Source organism: Tachyglossus aculeatus, chromosome 11, assembly GCF_015852505.1.
Source record: "Tachyglossus aculeatus isolate mTacAcu1 chromosome 11, mTacAcu1.pri, whole genome shotgun sequence".
Classification (NCBI taxonomy): Eukaryota; Metazoa; Chordata; class Mammalia; order Monotremata; family Tachyglossidae; genus Tachyglossus; species Tachyglossus aculeatus.
The window spans coordinates 13,830,729-13,855,029 of record NC_052076.1 but is presented as its reverse complement, the minus strand read 5'-3'; the positions used below and the strand labels follow the sequence as shown (position 1 = coordinate 13,855,029).

General features: G+C 53.8%; 1 protein-coding gene across 1 annotated transcript in view; it reads left to right on the top strand.

Annotated features, from left to right (window-relative positions):
- Window positions 1-9,387: 9,387 nt before the first annotated feature.
- Window positions 9,388-24,301, top strand: part of ROBO3 (roundabout guidance receptor 3) — a 28,121-nt gene continuing 13,207 nt past the window's right edge. Inside the window, 9 exon segments of the mRNA XM_038754233.1 lie at window positions 9,388-9,550; window positions 17,778-18,104; window positions 18,223-18,380; window positions 20,192-20,312; window positions 20,567-20,705; window positions 21,595-21,722; window positions 22,240-22,364; window positions 23,116-23,287; window positions 23,921-24,126. Of these exon segments, the coding sequence (XP_038610161.1) occupies window positions 9,388-9,550; window positions 17,778-18,104; window positions 18,223-18,380; window positions 20,192-20,312; window positions 20,567-20,705; window positions 21,595-21,722; window positions 22,240-22,364; window positions 23,116-23,287; window positions 23,921-24,126 (1,539 nt within the window).

Sequence of the window (24,301 nt, the reverse complement as noted above, 5' to 3'; positions counted from 1 at the left end):
CCCTGCAACCCGGCTCTCTGCCCCCTCCCCGCCCCCTGGGGACCTCGTTCTGAACCCTGGAGTCCTGCTGCTCCCTGGCAGGGGAGGGGAAGGGAAATGGGGTTTCCGGCCCTAAGTGGCTCTCAGTACTGTGGCCAGTGCTGTCTTCTCCTTGTCCCACCCTCCAGCCCCTTGCCCTGCCCTCCCCTGCCAGCTAGAGCCAAGGCTCTTTGCCAATCCTGGCCTAGCCCCCGTCCAGCTCCCAGCCCAGGGCCCACCTGAGCAGCCTCGGTGGAAGTAAGGCTGGCTGAGGCTGGGCAGGGCTGTGACTAGGGCTGAGGCCTGGTTGACAGCTATCAGACCTGGGCTCCGGGAACACTTGGCAGCTACCTGACCCCTCAAGAACCCCTCTCCTACACTGGGCCTGGCTGCTGTGTCCCTCTCCCCCTCCCACCAGACCCCAGCTGCCCGGCTTCCTTTCCCAATAAGCCACCAGATGGGAACACGCTGTACTGACCACGGGATTCCAGCCTCCCCTCTGGCCTGAAGGCCAGTCTAGCTTTGCCTGGTGACACCACCAGGAGCCCAGGAGCCCTGACCAGTGGAGACCCAGGGGACTCCAGGGGGACAGCACTCCTGGGCCCTGCTGCCAACTCCCAGCCCTGTCCCCCTGGGGATCTTTAAGCCCCTGCCCCAGTGATTTGGGGGGCAGGGAGACCCCTGGGTAGATACAAGCTAATCACTTTGGTCAAAGTCCCTGTCCCACTTGGGGCTCACACTCTTAATCCCCAATTTACAGATGTGGTAACTAAGGCCTAGAGAAGTGAAGTGACTTGGCCAAGGCCACCCAGCAGATGTGTGGTAGTTGGAATTAGAATCCAGGTCCTTCTGATTCCTGGGCCCGTACTCCATCCACTTAGCCACGCTGCTTCTGTGCCTGCACCGTGCCCCAAACCCGAGCTTTGACCCTTACTACTAGGAGCTGGTGTGTCTATAGGCCGACAGCCAGGCTCTCGGACACCCTGGAACGAGCTTCTGGTAGGCCAGAGGTTTCTGCCCTGCAGACCCCTCCCTCACAATTCCTTCTCTGCTCTCTCCCAGAGCCCCCCAAATTCAGGGGTCCCCAGGTCCTCAGACCCTCCACTCTGTGTCCATTTTTGTCTCTCAGCTTTGCCTAACTCTGCCCACCAACTCGCTGTCCCTGCCCTACCCCATAGTTCCCTCACCTCGGGCCCAGAGGCTCCATTGGTCAGGAAAGTCCCTTCTTAGTTGTAGTGTCCCCCATCAGACCTCTCTCTCTCTCTCTCTCTCTCTCTCTCTGTCTCTCTCTCTCTCTCTCTCTCTCTCTCTCTCTCTCTCTCTCTCTCTCTCTCTCTCTCTCTCTCTCTCTCTCTCTCTCTCTCTCTCTCTCTCTCTCTCTCTCTCTCTCTCTTCTCCCCGCCGGGGCAGCCTACAGTCTCTGCTTGTCTGACCCCCACTGTCCGCTGCCCCAGCTGCTGGCTTCCTTTCCCAATAAGTCACCAGATGGGAACACACTGTGGAGATTCTGGGTTTCATGGATGTCTCTTCGGCCTCGGGGCCAGTTTGGCATGTGCCAGGGGTCCCAGTGTGCATGTGTGTGGGGGGGGTGGGTGGGGGGGGTGGGTGTGTGTGTTTGTGTGTGAGAGAGAGAGAGAGAGAGAAACAGAGAGAAAGAGAGCGCAGGGCCTAGAGAATTTGGCCCAGGAGACTCTAGGAGGATTCAGAACACTGCATCAGTCCTCAGTAATAATAATAATAATAATAATGATAATAATAATAATACCTGTGGTATTTGTTAAGCACTCACTCTGTGCCAGGCACTGTACTAAGCACTGGGGTGGATATAAGCAAATCGGGTTGAACACAGTCCCTATCTCACGTGGGGCTAACATTATCAATCCCCATTTTACAGATGAGGTAACTGAGGCCCAAAGAAGTGAAGTGGCTTGCCCAGGGTCACAGAACAGACTAGTGGCAGAGCTGGGATTAGGACCCACAATCCCAGCTTGGTTGTGGGCTGGGATTGTCACTCTCTATTGCTGTAATGTACTTTCCCAAGCGTTTAGTACACTGATCTGCATACTGTAAGTGCTTAATAAATTCATTCATTCAATCGTATTTATTGAGCGCTTACTGTGTGCAGAGCACTGTACTAAGCGCTTGGGAAGTACAAGTCGGCAGCATACAGAGACGGTCCCTACCCTACAACGGGCTCACAGTCTAGAATAAATACAATTAAATGAATGAATGACTGAACCTTCTGACTCTCAGGCCTGTGCTCTATCCACTGTGCCATACTGCTTCCCTTGCCCTTGCAGGACTGAGCCCTGCCCCTCAGGGATCAGTCAGCCAATCAATCAATTAATCAGTCATCAATCACTGGTATTTACTGAGCACCACCTTTGTGCAAACCACTCTATGAAGCATAGTAAGGGAGTTAGGGTTCTCAAGTTAAAGATTCTAATAAGGATCTCAGAGTTCTGAACAACATCCCTCCTATAGTGGGGACCCCAGAATCATTCAATCGTAGGTCCAATTATTGAGCACCTACTGTGTGCAGAGCACTGTACTAAGCACATGGGAGAGTACATTACAACAATAAGGGATACAGTCCATGTTCCACATGGGGCTCACGGTCTTAATTCCATTTTACAGATGAGGTTACTGAGGCTCAAAGAAGCGAAGTGACCTGTCCAAGGTCACCCGGCAGACGAGTGGCAGAGCCAGGACTACAGCCCAGGTCCTTTTGACTCCCAGGCTCGTGCTTTATATCTAAACTGATTAGCTTGTATCTACCTCTGCGTCTAGGAAAGTGCCTGGCACATAGTAAGTGGTTAACAAATCCCACAATTATTATTAGGCTAAGCTGCTTCCTCACAGCACTTGGGAGAGTATAGTACAACAGAGTTGGCGGACACATTCCCTATCCACAATGAACTTTCATTCATTCATTCATTCATTCAATCGTATTTATTGAGCGCTTAACCGGATCCCTGGGACATTGGGAACGGGGTCGGGCCAGGCTGGGGCAGGGGGAACTGAAGAGAGACAATTTGCAGTTGGACTCTGCCTGTAACGTTGAGGCTTGCTTCTGCTGGGCCGGTAGCCCAGGGGTCCCTGGGAGGCGTAAATTGGAGCAAGGACAGAGAGGGAGATCGAGGGTGGGGAGAAAGAAGAAAGGAGAAAGGAAAGAGAGAGTGTGTGAGAGAGAGAAGGGAGGGAGGAGGGAGAACAGAGAAAGGAGGAGAGAGAGATCCAGGGTAGGGAGAAAGAAGAGAGCAAGGAGAGAGAAAAGAGATAATGAGAGATAGAAAGAAGAGAGGAGAGAGGACGGAGAAGGGAGAGGGAGATTCAGGGTAGGGAGAAAGAAGAGAGAAAGGAGAGAGAAAAGAGAAAGTGAGAGATGAAGGGAGAAAGGAGAGAGGATGGAGAAGGGAGAGGTAGATCCAGGGTAGGGAGAAAGAAGAGAGAAAGGAGAGAGAAAAGAGAAAGTGAGAGATGGAGGGAGAAAGGAGAGAGGACGGAGAAGGGAGAGGGAGATCTAGGGTAGGGAGAAAGAAGAGAGAAAGGAGAAAAGAAAGAAAGAGTGAGAGATAGAAGGGAGAGAGAACGGAGAAAGGTGGCGAGGGAAGCAGGGCGGGGAGATTTCGGGGGCACAGTCTTGAGAGGAGGAGGGGAGGAAAGGAGAGGAAGGAGGACAGGGGAGAGATGGGGGAAATACGGGGGAGAGAGCAGGGCCTTCCCGCCCCCCTCCCCACCTCAGTATGTGGGATTAGGGACCCCCCGAGGCCGGGACTGTGCCAGCAGCCGGCTCTGAGCCCACGGCCCTGTCCTGGGAGCGCTGAGCAAATAAGGCTGATCCCCGGATAAAGGGACAATTAGCCGCGCTGTCTCGGGGACAAATCTGCTAAAAGGCGACAACCCCCCAGACACCGGGCGGCTCCGTGTTTGCAGAGAGGCCAAACGGGAACGAATCCCCGGAAACGTCCGGCGGCGAGCCAACCTCTACCCTCACCCCATCTTCTCTGGACCCTCCCCCTCTGCAGAGAAGAGGTGTCCCTGGGTGTCAGAGTGGGGTGCCGGGGATCTGGGCTAATAATAAGAATACTAACGATAATTGTGGCATTTGTTAAGCGCTTACTACGTGCCAGGCACTGCACTAAGCGCTGCGGTGGATACAGGCAAATCGGGTTGGACACTAGCCACGTGGGGCTCATAATCTCAATCCCCATTTTACAGATGAGGGAACTGAGTGAAGTGACTTGTTCAAAGTCACGTAGCAGATAAGTGCCAGAGCCGGGACTAGAACCCAGGTCCTTCTGAATCCCAGGCCTGTGCTAGAGCCAGGCCACTAAACCTCGCTGCTTATCTGAAGGAGGATGGCTCTCAGGTCTTCCCGAGGGCCAGACAATCAATATCGGAGGAGAGGACGGGCATGGGAAGTGGATCCCTGGCTCTGCCCTGCTCACCCTAGTTCTGTTCACTTTCGGACTCTCCCCCACTCACCCCTGCTCTCCCTCATTGTTTTCAGACCTGTCGGGTTTTCCCTGGCTCTACCCTATTCTTCCTGGTTCTCCTCTGTTCTGTTGGGCTCTCCTCGCTTCTGCCCTGCTTTTCCTCTTTCTTTCCGGCTCTCCCGGCTCTTCCCTGCTCTCCCTGGCTCTGTTCAATTAATTATAATAATAATAATATCAATGGTATTTGTTAAACTCTTACAATGTGCCAGGCACTTGTATTAAGAGCTGGGGTGGGTACAAACAAATCCGGTTGGATATAGTCCCTGTCCCACAGATGGCTCACAATCTTAATCCCCATTTTACAGATGAGGTAACTGAGGCCCAGAGAAGTGAAGTGACTTGCCCAAGACCACACAGCAGGCAAGGGGCGGAGCCGGGATTAGAACCCATGGCCTTCTGACTTCCAGGCCGTTGCTCTATCCACTGAGCTATGCTGCTTCTGTTCCGCTTTCCCCAGTTAATAATAATAATAATAATAATGATGATGATGGCATTTGTTAAGCGCTTACTATGTGTCAAGCACTGTTCTAAGCGCTGGGGTAGATACAAGGTCATCAGGTTGTCCCCCGTGGGGTCTTGATCCCCATTTTACAGATGAGGTAACTGAGGCACAGAGAGCTAAGGGACTTGCCTAAAGTCACTCAGCTGACAAGTGACGGAGCCGGGATTAGAACCCACGACCTCTGACTCCCAAACCCGAGCTCTTTCCACTAAGCCACACCGCTTCCCAGTTCTCCCAGTTCAGCTTTCCCAGGCGCTCCCGGCTCTTCCCACCGGCTCTCTCCAGTTTTCCCAGTTGGACTTTCCCCAGTTCCACTCGGTCTTCCCTGTTCTCCCAGCTCTCCCCTGCTTTTCCCGGTTGCTCTCCCGGAGACCGTGCTGAAAGGACAGTTCCCAGGCCTGGAGCGTCCCTCTCCTCTCCATCCAGTTTTCCTCCTCCCTCCGAGGAGCCTCGGACCCATCTGTCAGTCAGTCAGTGAGATTGAGTCAGCGCTAACTGTGTGCAGAGCACTGTACCAAAAGCTTGGGAGAGTACAGGACACAGAGTGCCTTATTCACATAATTCGCTCTGGCCGTGAAGGGGCTGAAACTTCTCTACGGCCGTGACTCACTTCACAGAGAAGCAGCGTGGCTCAGTGGAAAGAGCCCGGGCTTTGGAGTCAGAGGTCATGGGTTCAAATCCTGGCTCCGCCACTTGTCAGCTGTGTGATTTAGGGCAAGTCACTTAAATTCTCTGGGCCTCAGTTACCTCATCTGTAAAATGGGGATAAAGACTGTGGGACAACCTGATCACCTTGTAACCTCCCCAGTGCTTAGAACAGTGCTTTGCACATAGTAAGCGCTTAATAAATGCCATTATTATTATTATTATTATGTTGCTGTAGCTGCAGCCTCATGCTCTGTCTCTGTCTCTGTGTGCATTTCTGCCTGTGTCTCTCGCTGTCTCGGTGTCTCTGTCCATCTCCGTCTCCCTGTCGCTCTTTTTCTCCCCATTCATTCATTCATTCATTCATTCAATCGTATTTATTGAGCGCTTACTGTGTGCAGAGCACCGTACTAAGCGCTTGGGAAGTACAAGTTGGCAACATATAGAGACGGTCCCTACCCAACAGTGGGCCCAACCCAATGAGAAGGGACTCCTCTGCATCCCGCAGCCTCTCTGTTGCCGCCCCCTGCCCAGCCCTGACTTCCAGGCTTCCAGAATGGTAGGATAGTCCAGTAGAACAACCATGGACGGGAGAGTTGAGTTGGGTCTAGTCTCGACTCGGCCACTGGCCTGCTGCATGATCTTCACTCTGCTGCCCGGATTATCTGTCTACAGAAACGCTCTGGGCGTGTCACCCCCTCCTCAAAAATCTCCAGGGGTTGCCTATCAACCTTCGCATGAAGCAAACACTGCTCACTCTCGACTTCAAAGCTCTTCATCACCTTGTCCCCTCCTACCTCACCTCCCTTTCCTCCTCCAGCCCAGCCTAACCTCCCCACTGAGCCGCATTCTCACCTGTCCTGCCGTCGACCCCTGGCCTACGTCCTCCCCCTGGCCTGGAATGTGAGCCCACTGTTGGGTAGGGACCGTCTCTATATGTTGCCAACTTGTAGTTCCCAAGCGCTTAGTACAGTGCTCTGCACACAGTAAGTGCTCAATAAACACGATTGAATGAATGAATGAATGAATGAATGACCTTCCTCCTCACATCCGCCAAACTAGCTCTCTTCCCCCCTTCAAAGCCCTACTGAGAGCTCACCTCCTCCAGGAGGCCTTCCCAGACTGAGCCCCCCTTTTCCTCTGTTCCTCCTCCCCTCCCCATCGTCCCTACTCCCTCCCTCTGCTTCTACCCGCTTCCCTGCCCATCAGCACTTGTGTCTATTTGTACATATTTACTATACTATTTATTTTATTAATGATGTGTACATATCTATAATTCTATTTATTTTGATGCTATTGATGCCTGTCTACTTGTTTTGTTCTCTGTCTCCCCCTTCTAGACTGTGAGCCCGTTGTTGGGTAGGGATTGTCTCTGTTGCCGAATTGTACTTTCCAAGCGCTTAGTACAGTGCACACAGTAAGCGCTCAATAAATACGATTGAGCGAATGAATGATCTTGGACAAGTCACATAACCTCTCTGGGCTTGTTCACTCACCTGGAAAATGGGAATAACATACCCGTTCTTTCTCCCTAGATCGTGAACCCCGGGTGGGACGGTATCAGATCCTCTTATCTGTATCTGCCTCAGGGTTTGGCACGTGGCTTGGGAATGCAGGAAGCACTTAAGGATGAGGGGTCGGGGAAAGAGGTAGGGAGAAGGAGAGGGTAGGAGAATAAGGGAGAGGAAAGGAGCAAAAAGAAAAGGGAGAGGGAGATGGGGGGAAGAAGGGGTCAGAAAGAGGAAGAATGAGGAAAAAGGGGGAAGTAGAGAGAAGGAAAATGAGGGAGGGAGAGGACAAGTTCCTTCCCCTGGGCCACTTCTTCAAAGAGGCCAGAATCTCTCCTTTCGCGGCCTCTGACCCTCTCCATCCCTCTCAGCTTCCCTTAATATATGCCACACTACTAGAATTGAGAAGCATTGTGGCTCAGTGGAAAGAGCACATGCTGGGGAGTCGGAGGTCTTGGGTTCAAATACCGCTCCACCAATTGTCAGCTGTGTGGGCAAATCACTTAACTTCTCTGTGCCTCAGTTACCTCATCTGTAAAACGGGGATTAAGACTGTGAGCCCCCCGTGGGACAACCTGATCACCTTGTAACCTCCCCAGCGCTTAGAACAGTGCTTTGCACATAGTAAGCACTTAATAAATGCCATAAAAAAGCAGCATGGCTTAGTGGATAAAGCACGGGCCTGGACGTCAGAGGACCGGGGTTCTAATCCCGGCACTGCCACTTGTCTGCTGTGTGACCTTGGGAAAATCACTTCACTTCTCTGGGACTCAGTTTCCTCATCTTTAAAGTGGGACTTAAGACCGTGAGCCCCATGTGAGATGGATTTTGTCCAACCTGATTAGCTTGTTACCTACCCCAGCGCTTAGTACAGCAACTGGAACATTGTAAGAGTTTAACCCATACTATGTAGATATAAAAGCCTTCATGTCTCATCGTGAAACGCACGAGAAGAGTGCAGACGGAGGCATGACGTATCCAAATCCAAATCCAAGTACATTTCTCGTGGAAAATTGAAGGGAACCTAAAATGGCTTTGGGCAGGACTCCTGGGTCCTCTTCCTGACTAGTTCACTCCTCTCCAGGCCTCAGTTTACCTTCTGGGATTGAGAAAGAGGAAGTGGGGGAGCGCTGCCCGCCGGACTGTGGAGAGAAGGGTAGAATAATAATTGATGATGATGGTGTTTGTTAAACGCTTACTATGTGCCAGGCACTGTTCTAAGCGCTGAGCACTGTTCTAAGCACTGAATTATGGTATTTGTTAAGCGCTTACTATGTGCCAAGCACTGTTGTAAGCGCTAAGCATTGTTCTAAACTCCGAATTATGGCATTTGTTAAGCGATTACTATGTGCCAAGCACTGTTGTCAGCGCTGAGCACTGTTCTAAGCGCTGAATTACGGCATTTGTTAAGAGCTTGCTATGTGCCAAGCACTGTTCCAAGTGCCTGGGTAGATACAAGCAGCATGGCTCAGTGGAAAGAGCACGGGCTCAGAGTCAGAGGTCATGGGTTCAAATCCCGGCTCCGCAATTGTCAGCTGTTTGACTTTGGGGAAGTCACTTAACTTCTCTGTGCCTCAGTTCCCTCATCTGTAAAATGGGGATTAAGACTGTGAGCCCCACGTGGGGCAACCTGATCACCTTGTATCCCCCCCAGCGTTTAGAACAGGGCTTTGCACATAGTAAGCGCTTAACAAATACCATCATTATCATTACTATACAAGGTCATCGGGTTGTCCCACCTGGGGCTCCCAGTCTTCATCCCCAATTCACAGATGAAGTAAGTGAGGCCCAGAGAAGTGAAGTGGCCCAAGATCACCCAGCAGACAAGTGGCGGAGCCGGGATTAGAACCCAGGTCCCCCGGCTTCCAGGCCCGGGCTCTATCCACTAGGCCTTCTCTCCCCCTAACTCTGCCCGCCATCCCCGGCGGCGCAGTCCCCCTGTCCGAGGTGGAGGGGAGGGGGGGAATTAATCCCTTAATTACGCAGCGATGCTGGCAGCACCTGCTTTCGGCGGCTCCTCTCCCAGGGGGTCGGACAGGAGGCGGCCCAGGACGAGGCGGGAAGAGGAGGGGGCCTGGGGGAAGGGCAAGGGAAGGGAGGGAGGGAAGCCGGGAGGGACGTCGAGGCCCGGGTGGCACCAAGAGGCAGTGGAGGAGCTCGCAGCTCCGGGAAGGAGCGGCTCCCCCGACGACCCCCGGCGACCCCCGCCCCGACCATGCTGCGCTACTTGCTCAAGGCGCTGCTCCAGATGAACCTGTTCGCCGACTCTCTGGCCGGGGACGTCTCCAACTCCAGCGAGCTACTGTTTGGCCTCAACTCCTCCCTGGCGGCGCTCAACCAGAGCTTGCTGCCGCCGGGAGACGCTGGGGGCTTCAACGGTGAGACCCCGGAGGCTGGGGCATCGGGACGATTCAGGGATTTAAGGGAGTCTGGAGGCTGGGAGAGTGGCAGGGGGGTGGGAGGATGGGGGATTGGAAACCAGGGGGGGCCGGGGGAATCCAAGACTGAGGGATTTGGGGGTCGGCCCAAGACTCAGGGCTTTGGGGGTCGGGGGAGGCTTGAAGCTGGCGGATGGGGGGCGGAGGGGAGGGGGACTGATGGGGCTGGGGGGACTGGGAGTCTGGGGGATTTGAGTTTGGGGACCTGGGGGAGTCTGGTGGGTTGGAAGGTCGGGGATGCTGGAGGCTTGGGGAATCGGGAGGACAGGAAATGCTGAAATTGGGGGTCTTGGGAAATTGGGAATCTGGAAGGTTGGGGGATTGGGAGGGCCTGGAATGCCCTCCCTTCTGCCCCTCCGCCAAGCTAGCTCTCTTCCTCCTTTCAAGGCCCTGCTGAGAGCTCACCTCCTCCAGGAGGCCTTCCCAGACTGAGCCCCTTCCTTCCTCTCCCCCTCGTCCCCCTCTCCATCCCCCCATCTTACCTCCTTCCCTTCCCCACAGCACCTGTATATATGTATATATGGTTGTACATATTTATTACTCTATTTATTTATTTATTTATTTATTTTACTTGTACATTTCTATCCTATTTATTTTATTTTGTTGGTATGTTTGGTTCTGTTCTCTGTCTCCCCCTTTTAGACTGTGAGCCCACTGTTGGGTAGGGACTGTCTCTATGTGTTGCCAATTTGTACTTCCCAAGCGCTTAGTACAGTGCTCTGCACATAGTAAGCGCTCAATAAATACGATTGATTGATTGATTGATTGATTGAGGGCAGTGGTACTGGGGTTGCGGGTGGGACAGGAGCTCCCGGGCTTGTGTGTGTTAGAGAAGCAGCGTGACTCAGTGGAAAGAGCCCGGGCTTTGGAGTTAGAGGTCATGGGTTCAAATCCCGGCTCCGCCAATTGTCAGCTGTGTGACTTTGGGCAAGTCACTTCACTTCTCCGGGCCTCGGTTACCTCATCTGTAAAATGGGGATTAAGACTGTGAGCCCCCCGTGGGACAACCCGATCATTTTACAATCTCCCCAGCGCTTAGAACAGTGCTTTGCACATAGTAAGCGCTTAGTAAATGCCATCATTATTATTATTATTATTGAGGGGCGTTGCGGCCCCCCCTACGTGTAGTTTGGGACTGAACTTTCAGGTCAGGGGTCAAGGGCGGAGAAGGCCCGGCTGCCAGGACCAGGGCGTGGGACCCCGGCGGGGGCACTGACCGGCTCCCCGGGATGTAAGTCTCGGGCAGCCGGTTTGGGGGAGGGACGGGGTGGGCGTCCAAATTGAGGTTTGGGTCGGGGGTGATGTTCTAGGCGTCCGGAGAGGGCAGCCGGAGGGGCCGGAGGCTGTCGGAGCGGTTCCGCTCCAAGCAGCGGGGCTTAGTGTCAAGAGCCCGGGCTTGGGAGTCAGAGGACGTGGGTTCGAATCCCGGTTCCGCCACTTGTCTGCTGGGTGACTTTGGACAAGTCACTTCACTGCTCTGTGCCTCAGTTACCTCATCTGTAAACTGGGGATTAAAAGTGTGAGCTCCACGGGGGACAACCTGATTACCCCACATAATAATAATGATGATGGTGGTGGCATTTATTAAGCGCTTACTATGTGCAAAGTACTGTTCTAAGCGCCGGGGAGGTTACAAGGTGATCAGGTTGTCCCACAGGGAGCTCACAGTCAATCCCCATTTTACAGATGAGGTAACTGAGGCTCAGAGAATAATAATAATAATAACAATAATAATAATAATAATGGCATTTATTAAGCACTTACTGTGTGCAAAGCACTAAGCAGCGTGGCTAAATGGAAAGAGCCCGGGCTTTGGAGTCAGAGGTCATGGGTTCAAATCCCATCTCCGCCAATTGTCAGCTGTGTGACCTTGGGCAAGTCACTTAACTTCTCTGTGCCTCAGTTACCTCATCTGTAAAATGGGGATTAAGACTGTGAGCCTCCCATGGGACAACCTGATCACCTTGTAACCTCCCCAGCGTTTAGAACAGTGCTTTGCACATAGTAAACGCTTAATAAATGCCATCATCATCATCACTGTTCTAAGCGCTGGGGTAGATACAAAGTAATCAAGTAGCCTTACTTGACTTAATCCCCATTTTCCAGGCACAGAGAAGTGAAGTGACTTGCCCAAAGTCACACAGCTAACAATTGACGGAGTCGGGATTTGAACCCATGACCACCCATATGTACCCCAGCGCTCAGAACAGTGCTTGGCACCTAGTAAGGGCTTAACAAATGCAATTAATTATTATTATTATTATTATTGTTATGCCCTTCGTCCCGCTCGGGCCCGCTGCCCCGAGGCTTCCCCATGTGGCACTGACCGTCCCCCGGACGAGCGCCAAGGGGCACCGCTTTCCCGGCCGGTGTTTCCTTTGGCCCAACGCCCAGGCTGGCAGAGGCTGGCAGAGGCTGGCAGAGGCGGGAGATGCCCGTGGGCGAGAGCGAGGACCACAGCTGGGGAGCAGAGGGGCTGAGGGAACTCAGGACTCTATTGGCATGACCGGACCCCCCCCCCCCGCCCCCCTCTGCCTCGAGCTCATTAGCATGACCATCGGCTATTCATTAGCCTAATTGGGAAACTTCTCTGGGGGGAAATGACTGGCGGGGACATTCCAGGGCCCGCGGTCCTCCAGCGGCAGTTGGAGACTGGCACACGGGCCCGGAGAAGACGAAGCCTGGAAGCCTGGAAGCTGGGTCCTTCCAGCCCTTCCCTCCTCCCGAGGAAGCAAACTCTGTTTGCTTGTATCCACCCCAGCGCTTAGTACAGTGCCTGGCACACAGTAAGCGCTTAACAAATATCATAATTATTATGATAGTACATCGATAAAGAGAGACAATCCCCGCCCACAACGAGTTCACAGTCTAGAGTGGGGAAGACAGACATCCATACGAGTAAACGGACATAAATACAAATTAATAAAATTGCAGATCTATATATAAGTACTGAGGGGAGAGGGGATTGGGGAAGGGCAAAGGGAGCGAGTCAGGGTGACACGGAAAGGAGTGGGAGACGAGGAAAAGTGGGGCTTAATCTGGGAAGGCCTCTGGGAGGAGATGGGCCTTTAGGGAGCATGCAGGGCTGCGGCTCTGGGATCGGGAAGGTGTTTTAAGAGGGGATTTGGGGAGGAAGGACCTCGGGGGCGAAGCCCCCAAGGCCTGGAGCGCACCTCTCCTCACCACGTTTGGGGGTCTCCCATGCCCGCCCCTGAACCACATGTTCGCTTCAATGTCTCGGTCTGCGCTTAGTACAGTGCTCTGCACACAGTAAGCGCTCAATAAATACGACTGAATGAATGGGCGCAGGAAGGGCCCTAATTCAGATTCCGTCTGAGAAATCGGGGACTGCCGCGATTGGGGGTGAGGGGCGAGGGGAAAGGGTTTTTTTTTCATGGTATTTGTTAAGGGCTTATTCTGTGCTAGGCACTCTTCTAAGCCCTGGGGCAGAAATGAGCTAATCAGGTTGGGCACGGTCCATGTCCCGCGTGGGTTTCAGAGACGTAATCCCCATTTCACAGATGCGCAGAGAAGTGAAGTGACTTGCCCAGAGTCACACAGCAGACACGTGGAGGAGTCGGGATTAGAACCCAGGTCCGGGTTCTTTCCATCAGGCCACGCGGCTCCTTCAGTGCCTGCTTCATCTCTGAATCTCTGAGCTCAGTGGGATGGGGGATCCTCAGGGGTCTGCGGGGGGGGCCGCGAGGGCGGGGGCTGCTCTTTCTGAAGGGAGATCCCGGGGGGAAAAGGCCAGACATCTCAGCTCTGCATTCCTCGCTCCTGAGTGCAAATACCACGGCGTGCCACCTCTCACGGTGTAAGAACCAGGGAGCTGGGCTGGTCCTGCCCATGCCACAGCTTGGGCCCTGCGTGCCCACGAATAAGAGCTGGGGCAGATTGTAGGCGACTGCAGACTGCAATAATAATAATAATAATAATAATAATAATGATGGTATTTGTTAAGCACTTCCTATGTGCCTAGCACTGTTCTTTTAGACTGAGAGCCCACTGTTGGGTAGGGACTGTCTCTATATGTTGCCAATTTGTACTTCCCAAGCGCTTGGTACAGTGCTCTGCACATAGTAAGCGCTCAATAAATACGATTGATGATGATGATGATGTTCTAAATTAGGCTGGGGTTGTTCCACGTGGGGCTCACAATCTTAATCCCCCTTTTTGCAGATGAGGGAACTGAGGCACAGGGAAGTTAGGTGACTTGCCCAAAGTCACATAGCTGATAAGTGGCGGAGTCGGATTAGAACCCACGACCTCTGACTCCCAAGCCTGTGCTCTTTCCACTAAGCCACACTGCTTCTACTTGCCTTCTGTAGACGGTAGTCCTCTAGACTCTAAGCTCGTTGTGGGCAGGGGACGTGTCCATCAACTCTGCTGTATTGTACTCTCCCAGTGCTCTGCACACAGTATGAGCTCTAACAATACTCTTGATTTACTGATATACGAAAATCAGGTGGGGCACGGTCCTGCTCACACGGGGCTCACCATCTAAGCGGGAGGGAGAGCCGGTATTGAATCCTCATTTTAAAGATGGGGCAACCGAGGCAAAGAGAAGTCGAATGACTTACCCAAGGTCCCACAGCAGGCCGGTGTAAGAGTTGGGATTAGAACTCGGGTTCTTCCTGGCCAGAGCTGTTTTAGGTAGGCCAAGCTGTTTCTCCGGGAGCCATAAGGGTCCAGACAAGAGCCTCGTGTGCCCTGTGGATCGCACGTGATGGGCAGGGGGGTTCCTCGACCCTGAGGACCCCCGTATATGCGGGCAGAGGCGCCCTTGGCATCGCACGGGACGGGGAGGGGGCGGCTACTGTTTGGGCACACCGACCGACCGACGGTCCCGCAGTGACCCCTAGTGGCCAAGAATGGGAACAGCGCCCGGAGGCCCCGCAGTGACCCCTAGTGGCCAAAGCTGGGAACTTCGACTGGCGGCCCCGCAGTGACCCCTAGTGGCCAAGGGTGGGAAATCAATCAATCAATCAAACAATCAATCAATCAATCAATCAATCGTATTTATTGAGCGCTTACTGTGTGCAGATCACTGTACTAAGCGCTTGGGAGGTACAAGTTGGCAACATATAGAGACAGTCCCTACCCAACAGTGGGCTCACAGTCTAGAAGGAGGAGGCAGAGAACAAAACCAAACATACTAACAAAATAAAATAAATAGAATAGATATGTACAAGTAAAATAAATAAATAAATAAATAGAGTAATAAATATGTACAAACATATATACATATATACAGGTGCTGACTCGAGTGAGTGTGTCCCTGTGTGTAATAATAATAATAATAATGATGATGATGGCATTTATTAAGTGCTTACTATGTGCATAGCACTGTTGTAAGCGCTGGGGAGGTGACAAGGTGACCAGGTTGCCCCCCAGGGGGCTCACAGTCTTAATCCCCATTTTACAGAGGAGGGAACTGAGGCACAGAGAAGTGAAGTGACTTGCCCAAAGTCACCCAGCTGACAGGTGGCGGAGCCGGGATTTGAACCCATGACCTCTGACTCCAAAGTGTGCTCTTTCCACTGAGCCACGCTGCTTCTCTTGTCACGGTGGATGTCCGTCTGGGACTTCAGTGGGTGCGTCGTTGTGTGACTGTTGTCACGGTGTATGTTTGTGACTTGAGTGAATGACACTGTCTTTGTTGTTAATGGTATTCGTTAATAATAATAATGGCATTTATTAAGCACTTACTATGTGCAGAGCACTGTTCTAAGCGCTGGGGAGGTTACATTCATTCATTCATTCACTCATTCAATCGTATTTATTGAGCACTTACTGTGTGCAGAGCTCTGTACTAAGCGCTTGGGAAGTACAAGTTGGCAACATTCATTCATTCATTTAATCATATTTATTGAGCACTTACTGTGTGCAGAGCACTGTACTAAGCGCTTGGGAAGTACAAGTTGGCAACATATAGAGACGGTCCCTATCCAACAGAGGGCTCACAGTCTAGAAGGGGGAGACAGACAACAAAACAAAACATGTGGACAGGTGTACACGGTGATCAGGGTGTCCCATGTGGGGCTCACCGTCTTCATCCCCATTTTACAGATGAGGGAACTGAGGCACAGAGAACTGCCCAAAGTCACACAGCAGACAAGTGGCAGAGCCGGGATTAGAACCCACGACCTCTGACACCCAGACCCGGGCTCTTCCCAATAGGTCATCCTGAAATAGTCTGAGAATGAGAGGCCAGAGGGAGCACAGGATTGGGAGTCAGAAGGACTGGGTTCTAATCCCAGCTCCACCATTAATAATAATAATAATAAAAATGATGGCATTTGTTAAGCACTTACTATGTGCAAAGCACTGTTCTAAGCGCTGGGGAAGTTACAAGGTGATCAGGTTGTCCCACGTGGGGCTCAGTCTTCATCCCCATTTTACAGATGAGGGGACTGAGGCACAGAGAAGTTAAGTGACTTGCCCAAAGTCACCCAGCTGACAATTGGCAGAGCTGGGATTTGAACCCAAGGCCTCTGACTCCAAAGGCAGTAATAATAATAATGATAATGGCATTTGTTAAGCGCTTACTATGTGCAAAGCACTGTTCTAAGCGCTGGGGGGGATACAAGGTGATCAGGTTGTCCCACGTGGGGCTCACAGTCATAATCCCCATTTTACAGATGAGGTAACTGAGGCTCAGAGAAGTGAAATGACTTGCCCAAGGTCACACAGCAGATATGTGGCGGAGCTGGGATTCGAACCCCTGACCTCTGACTCCAAAGCCCGGGCTCTTTCCACTGAGCCACGCTGCTTCTGCAGTACTCTTTCCACTGAGCCACGTAAGCGCTTACTATGTGCCAGGCACTCTTCTAAGTGCCGAGATACTGTTCTAAGCGCTGTGTGTGCTTCGCACATAGTAAGCACTTAATCAATGCCATTATTATTATGTGTGTATGTGTCTGTGAGAGTAGGACCGTGGGTGTTTTTTTACTGTGTGTGTGGATGTGACTGTGGGTAGGGAACTGATTCTCCCAACTCTCCTGAGTTGTACTCTCCTAAGCGCTTAGTCTAGTGCTCGGCTCACAATAAGCGCTCAATAAATTGGATTGTCACTGTGTTAGAGTGCGTCATTGTCTGCATCTACTTTGGCTGACGTGTGTGGGGTGCTTCTGTGTGTGGGTGTTTGTGTGTGTGTTTGTGTGTATGTTTGTGTGTGTGTGTGGGTGTGTGGTTGTCCAGGGGTGGGGGTTGGTGGGCAGGAGAGGGGTTGCCCTTTGAGATGCCACCCCAAACTTGAGCAGAGCCCATCTTTCATTCATTCATTCATTCAATTGTATTTATTGAACGCTTACCTTGTGCAGAGCACTGTACTAAGCGCTTGGGTAGTACAAGTCGGCAACAGGTAGAGACGGTCCCTACCCAACAACGGCCTCACAGTCTAGAAGGGGGAGACAGACAACAAAACAAAACAGGTAGACAGGCGTCAAAATAGAACAAATAGAATTATAACTCTCCGCACCTCATTAATGGACAAGTAAAATAAATAGAGTAATAAATCTGTACAAGTATAGACAGGTGCTGTGGGGAGGGGAAGGAGGTAGGGCAGAGGGGATGGGGAGGAGGAGAAGATTGGGGGGGCTCAGTGTGGGAAGGCCTCCTGGAGGAGGTGAGCTCTCAGTAGGGCTTTGGACATATTTGTACATATTTATTACTCTATTTATTTATTTATTTATTTTACTTGTACATATCTATTCTATTTTATTTTGTAGTATGTTTGGTTTTGTCTCCCCTTTTTAGACTGTGAGCCCACTGTTGGGTAGGGACTGTCTCTATATGTTGCCAATTTGTACTTCCCAAGTGCTTAGTACAGTGCTCTGCACACAGTAAGCGCTCAATAAATACGATTGATGATGATGAGGGAGGAAGAGAGCTAGCTTGGCGGCTGTGCGGAGGGAGGGCATTCCGGGCCGGGGGAGGATGTGGGCCGGGGGTTGAGGCCCAGGGAGGAGGTGAGTGGTGGCAGAGGAGCGGAGGGTGCGGGCTGCCAGGCAGAAGGAGAGAAGGGAGGTTTGAGGCAGGAGGGGATGGAGGGCCTTTTGGGACCCCGCAACCCGGGTCCAGGCCGGGCCAGGCCAGAGCCTGGGTCCCAGGCCTCGCCCCCATCCTGCGCCCCCGACCCCCTGTGCCCCTTTCCCTCCCTCAGGGTCACGGGCCGGGCCGGAGGACGCGGTGCCCCGCATTGTGGAGCAGCCCCCCGACCTGCTGGTGTCCCGTGGGGAGCCGGCCACGCTGCCCTGCCGCGCCGAGGGCAGGCCGCGCCCTCACATTGAGTGGTACAAGGACGGCGTGCGGGTGCCCACGGCCCGCGAGGACCCGCGTGCCCACCGCCTGCTGCTGCCCAGCGGGGCGCTCTTCTTCCCCCGCATCCTGCACGGGCGCCGGGCCAGGCCGGACGAGGGCATCTACACCTGCGTGGCCAGAAACTACCTGGGCACCGCCGCCAGCCGGAACGCATCACTGGAGGTGGCCGGTGGGTAGGCCTTTCCCTTCCCCTGCCCTCCTCATTCGTTCACCGCGCTAAGCGCTCACACTGTCCTAAATGCTCCGGCCCCCCGCTCACTGGCCTCCCCCGCGGCCTGTGCCCCCAGTTCTGCGGGACGATTTCCGCCAGCCTCCGGGAGACGTGGTGGTGGCAGCGGGCGAGCCGGCCGTGCTGGAGTGCGTGCCCCCTCGAGGGCACCCGGAGCCCTCCGTGTCCTGGAAGAAGGACAGCGTGCGGCTCAGCGAGCAGGCCGGGCGCATCGCGGTGAGCGGGCAGTGCCAACCCAGACTGGAGGGCGGGGTGGCAGGGTCGCTGGTGGGAGAACCAGGAACTCATGGGGTGGGGACAGATGCCTAGGAGCTGGTTGTGGGCATAATAATGGTAATGACATTTATTAAGCGCTTACTACGTGCCACGCACAGTTCTTACCACTGGAATAGATACCAGGTGATCAGGTTGTCCCACGTGGGGCCCACAGTCTCCATCCCCATTTTCCAGATGAAAGAACTGAGGCCCAGAGAAGTGAAGTGACTTGCCCAAAGTCACCCAGTTGACAAGGGGCGGGGCCGGGATTAGAACCGTGCCACTCAGCCACGCTGCTTCTCTTCACATTCCTGTGGACAGGAATGTGTCTGTTACTATATTGGACTCTCCCAAGCGCTTAGTACAGGGCTTTGCCCATAGACTGTGAGCCCGTTGTTGGGGAAAGACTGTCTCTACATGTCGCCAACTTGTACTTCCCAAGCGCTTAGTACAATGCTCTGTACACAGTAAGCGCTCAATAAATACGATTGAATGAATGAAAGTAAGCGCCCAATAAATACCCGTTGAGTGAATGAATGAATGATAGAGAGAGGGCGAGGCCTCATGCCAGGGCATGTCTGGCGTCAGCTCCCAGGCGTTCTGAAGGTGAGGGGCCTCAGAGGGAGGGAGGGATCCAAAAGAGCACTTATGTACGGATCTGTAATTTTACTTATTTCACTCATTATTAAATAATTATGGTATGTGTTAAGCACTTACTAGGTTGCCAGGCACTGGGACAACCTGATTACCTTGGATCTACCCCAGCATTTAGAACGGCGCTTCATTCATTCATTACCTCGTATTTATTGAGCACTTACTGTGTGCAGAGCACTGTACTGAGCGCTCGGAAAGTACAGTTCGGCAAAAAAGAGTGCTTGGCACATTGCAAGCATTTAACAAATACCATAATCATAATAATTATTATTCATTCATTCATTCAATCATATTTATTGAGCACTTACTGTGTGCAGAGCACTGTACTAAGCGCTTGGGAAGTGTTATTGTACCGATGCCTGTCTCCCCGACTCTAGACTGTGAGTTCCTTATGGGCAGGAATGCCACTGTTTATTGCAGTAGTGCACTTTTCCAAGTGCTTAGTACAGTGCTCTGCGCATAGTAAGCGCTCAATATCATTCAGTCGTATTTATTGAGCGCTTACTGTGTGCAGAGCACTGTACTAAGCGCTTGGGAAGTACAAGTCGACAACATAGAGAGACGGTCCCTCCCCAACAACGGGCTAGAAGGGGGAGACAGACAACAAAACAAAACATGGAGTCAGGTGTCAAAATCGTCAGAACAAATAGTGCCAAGCACTGGTACTATGTGCCAAGCACTGTTCTAAGCGCTGGGTGAATGAGGGGGTTTGGCTGACGGGGCGGGATCCGGGCAGGGGCAGCTGGGAAGGTGGGGTGGGGTGAGGGGGTCTGCGGTGGTGGTAGGGCCGGGGGCATCTCTGTCCGGGCCCTCAGGGCCGGGAGATGGAGCGGCCCAGTCACCCTGAAGCAGAGTGGTTTAGTGGAAAAAGCATGGGCTTGGGACTCAGAGGATGTGGGTTCTAATCCCTCCTCTGTCCCTTGTCTGCTGTGTGACCTTGGGCAAGACACTTCACTTCTCTGGGCCTCAATTCCCTCACCAGTAACACGGGGATGAAGACTGTGAGCTCCACGTGGAACAACCCGGTCACCTTGTATCCACCCCAGCGGTTAGAACAGTGCTTGGCATATAGGAAGCGCTTAACGAATACCACAGTTATTATTATTACTACCCCGCAGATCCGCGGGGGGAAGCTCATGATGTCCCACACGTTGAAGAGTGACGCCGGGATGTACGTTTGCGTGGCCTCCAACGTGGCCGGAGAGCGGGACAGCGGGGCCGCCAAACTCGTGGTCTTTGGTGGGTAGCCGGGGGGTGGGCGTGAGGTGGTAAGTGGTAGACCCCCATGAGGAAGGGGGCTTTATCTGCTCAAGCAGCTCACCTTACACCTCAACCCACCACGCTTCCAACTTCCAGATCCCCTCTCTTGGTCTCTTTGGTCCTTCCCCGAATGACCCCAAGTCCTCTAATAATACCCCCACACCTCCCCCTACTCACCTGACCCCTTATCTCTCACCTGACCCTCATCCGTCCCCCCCACCCCTGCAATGCAGAGCGCCCCTCCTTCCTGCGCAGACCCACAAACCAGGTGGTGTTGGCCGACACCCCCGCTGACTTTCCATGTGAGGTGCAGGGTGATCCTCTGCCCCGTCTGCGCTGGCGCAAGGAAGAGGGGGAACTCCCCCCCGGAAGGTGAGAGATTCCTCCTCCCTCTCCTCCTCCTCCTCAGCAGACGACTTCCAGCTCCTTCCTCCCCTCTCCAGGCAGGGACGTGTCTAATAATAATAATAATATTAAAAATTGTTGTATTTGTTAAGCGCTTACTATGTGCCAGGCACTGTACTAAGCGCTGGGGTGGATACAAGCAAATGGGTTTGGACGCAGTCCCTGTCCCCCGTGGGGTTCACAGTCTCAATCCCCGTTTTACAGATGAGGGAACTGAGGCCCAGGGAAGGGAAATGACTTGCCCAAGGGCACACAGCAGACAAGTGGTGGAGCCAGGATTAGAACCCACAACCTCGATCTTCTGACTCCTAGTCCCATGCTCTATCCACTAGGCCACGCTGCTTCTCTGATTATTATGCTATTTGTTAAGCACTTACTATGTGCCAGGCACTGTACTAAGCTCTGGGATGGAAACAGGCAAATTGGGTTGGACACAGTCCCTGTCCCACGGGGGGCTCACAGTCGAAGTAGGGACAGTAACTTCTCTGTGTCTCAATTACCTTATCTGTAAAATGGGGATTGAGACTGTGAGCCCATTGTTGGGTAGGAACTTTCCAGGCGCTTAGTACAGTGCTCCACACACAGTAAAGTGCTCAATAAATACGATTGAATGAATGAAAGTAAAATGCCTTACCCAAGGTCACACAGCAGGCAAGTGGCGGAACCCAGGACCTTTTGATTCCCAGTCCCGGACTGTAACCACTAGGCCACGCTGGGGCAGGGCAACCCGGGTGCCCGTGGGGGATCCCTGTGCCAGGCGAAGTTGGCAGGCCGGTGCGTGTCCGGGGGGAGGAGCTGGCCTCAGGGCTCTGACCAGCCCCTGCGCACGGGGTGGGGGGACGTGGGGGGCCCGCAGATACGAGATCGGGAGTGACCACAGCCTGCGGATCGGGCGGGCCAGCGCCGAGGACGAGGGCACCTACACTTGCGTGGCCGAGAACAGCGTGGGCCGGGTCGAAGCTTCTGGATCCCTCAGTGTCCACGGTGAGGTCTGAGGCCTGGGACCCGGGGTAGGGGGCCAGGGGCACCGGGGGACCGGGGGACCGGGGAGGGGTGGGAGCAGAAGCCTTGGGACGGGGAGGGGAGATGGAGGAACTAGCCAGAGTGGGGGGAGGTGTGTGTGTGTTTGGGGGAATTAGAAGAGGACTTGGGGTCATTCGGGGACAGACGAAAGACCAAGTGTGGGGATCTGGAGCAGGGAGTGGAGTTGGAAGTATGGTGGGTTGGGGAGAAATGGGGCTGGGGGCGGTGGTGAAAATAAGAGGAAGAGTCTAGAAGCTAACGAATTAGATTGGGGGGGTCACCTCTTCTTTCCTTGAAATTCAGGGTCCCCAAGACTCCCCTTTCCCACCTCCCCACTCCCAGTTCTCCCACTCCCCCCGCAGCCTTTGCCAATCCCATCCCTTCTCCCCGGCCTTACCCCACCGCGATGCCGTTAGGGCCGTGGCTGTGCCCAGCTTGAGCCCAGAGGGGCCTCAGCCCGCACCCCCTCCCCACCCAGTCCCCCCGCAGCTGGTGACGAGGCCCCAGAACCAGACGGTGCCCCCGGGCCGGACGGTGACCTTCCAGTGTGAGACCAAGGGGAACCCCCCACCTGCCGTCTTCTGGCAGAAGGAGGGTAGTCAGGTAAAGTCGCCTCCTTTCCCCCCCTGGGCGGGGGGTTTCTCTCAGCCTGGGCCCCCTCCCCAGCCCTAGTTTCTCTCCTCTAGCCCCTCCACCCCCTGAGGTCAGCAGCGCCTGCCCTGTCCACCCGGGGCTGAGGATGTGGTTTCCACGGGCAGTCCCTCATGACTCTGAGGGATGGGCAGCGTGGCTTAGCGGAAAGAGACTGGGCTTGGGAGTCAGAGGTCGTGGGTTCTAATCCTGCCTCTGCCACTTGTCAGCTGTGTGACTTTGGGCAAGTCACTTCACTTCTCTGGACCTCAGTTACCTCCTCTGTAAAATGAGGATGAAGACCGTGAGCCCCACTTGGGACAACCTGAGAACCTCGTACCTACCCCAGCGCTTAGAACAGTGCTTGGCACATTTTCATTCATTCATTCATTCAGTCGTATTTATTGAGCGCTTACTGTTTGCAGGGCACTGTACTAGGCGCTTGGAAAGCACAGTTTGGCAACAGAGACAATCCCTACCCAACAAAGGGATCAGGGTCTAGAAGGGGGAGACAGACAACAAAACAAAACTAGTTGACAGGCATCAATAGCATAGAGGCATCAATAGCATAGTAAGCGCTTAACAAATACCGTTATTATTATTATTATTATTATTATTATGGGGTGGGGGTGGAGGCCTCTCCCCCTTCCTCCTCCATGGAACTGCTGTGCTCGGTCGTCTCTGCCCCCTCGTCTGTCTCCCCTGCTGTCCTCACCCCCGGCAGATCCTGCTCTTCCCCAGCCAGCCCCCGGCGCCTCCGGGCCGCTTCTCAGTGTCCTCCAGTGGGCAGCTCAGCATCGCGGCGGTGCAGAGTGGCGACGCCGGCTACTACGTGTGCCAAGGGGTCAGCGTGGCCGGAAGCATCCTGGCCAGGGCCCTGCTGGAAGTAGAGGACGGTGGGTCCTCACGGGGGGTCGGCCACTGATTACGGGGGTGGTGGACAGGCAGAGAGGCAGCATGGCCTAGTGGCAAGAGCGCAGGCTTGGAGTCAGAGGACGTGGGTTCCAATCCCCGTTCTGCCACTTGTGTGCTGGGTGACTTTGGGCAACTCACTTCACTTCTCTGTGCCTCGGTTGCCTCATCTGTAAAATGGAGATTCAGACTGTGAGTCCCATTGGGACAAGCTGATCACCTTGTATCTACCCCAGAGCTTAGAACAGCACTTGGCACATAGTAAGCGCTTAACAAATGCCATAATTATTATTAAAATGGAGGTTAAGACTGTGAGCACCACGTGGGACAACCCGATTACCTTGTATCTATCCCAGTGCTTAGAACAGCGCTCGGCACATAGTAAGCGCTTAACAAATACCATGATAATAACAATAATAGTAATAGTAATTCCTGGCCAGGTGGGGGGGAGCCGGAATTCCAAACACAAGACCCCTGTTCTTTGATCAGGCAGAGAATCCTGAGGGGTGGGAGCGGGTGGGGTTGGGGAGGTAGGGGGGATACCGGGGTGCTGGACCCAGGACTCCCCTCCCCGTCCCCTCGTGTTGCCCAGCCCTCCTGAGTCCTGCTTCTTCCAGCCCCCTTGGAGAAGATTCCGCCCATCATCCTCCGCGGGCCAATTAATCAGACCCTGGCTCCGGGAGCCACCGCCCTGCTGCCGTGCCTCGTGGCCGCAGACTCCCAGCCCACTGTCCAGTGGCTGAAGGATGGGCAGCAGCTGGAGGACGGTGACCCTCGGCTCAGTGTGCTGGACAACGGGACCCTGCAGATCCGCCTCCTGCAGGTGAGGGGCCTGGGGGCACTGCCCCTTCCCACAGCTGCCCCCTCCCTACGGAGTATGGCTAGGCCTCCTCTGCTGACCAGCCCTCTCCCCTCCCTGCCGGGGGACGGCCTCCCCTTCATCTTCCTCGCCCCTTCCCCTGAGACCCTTCCCCCTGCACCTCCAGGATCCTCCCTTC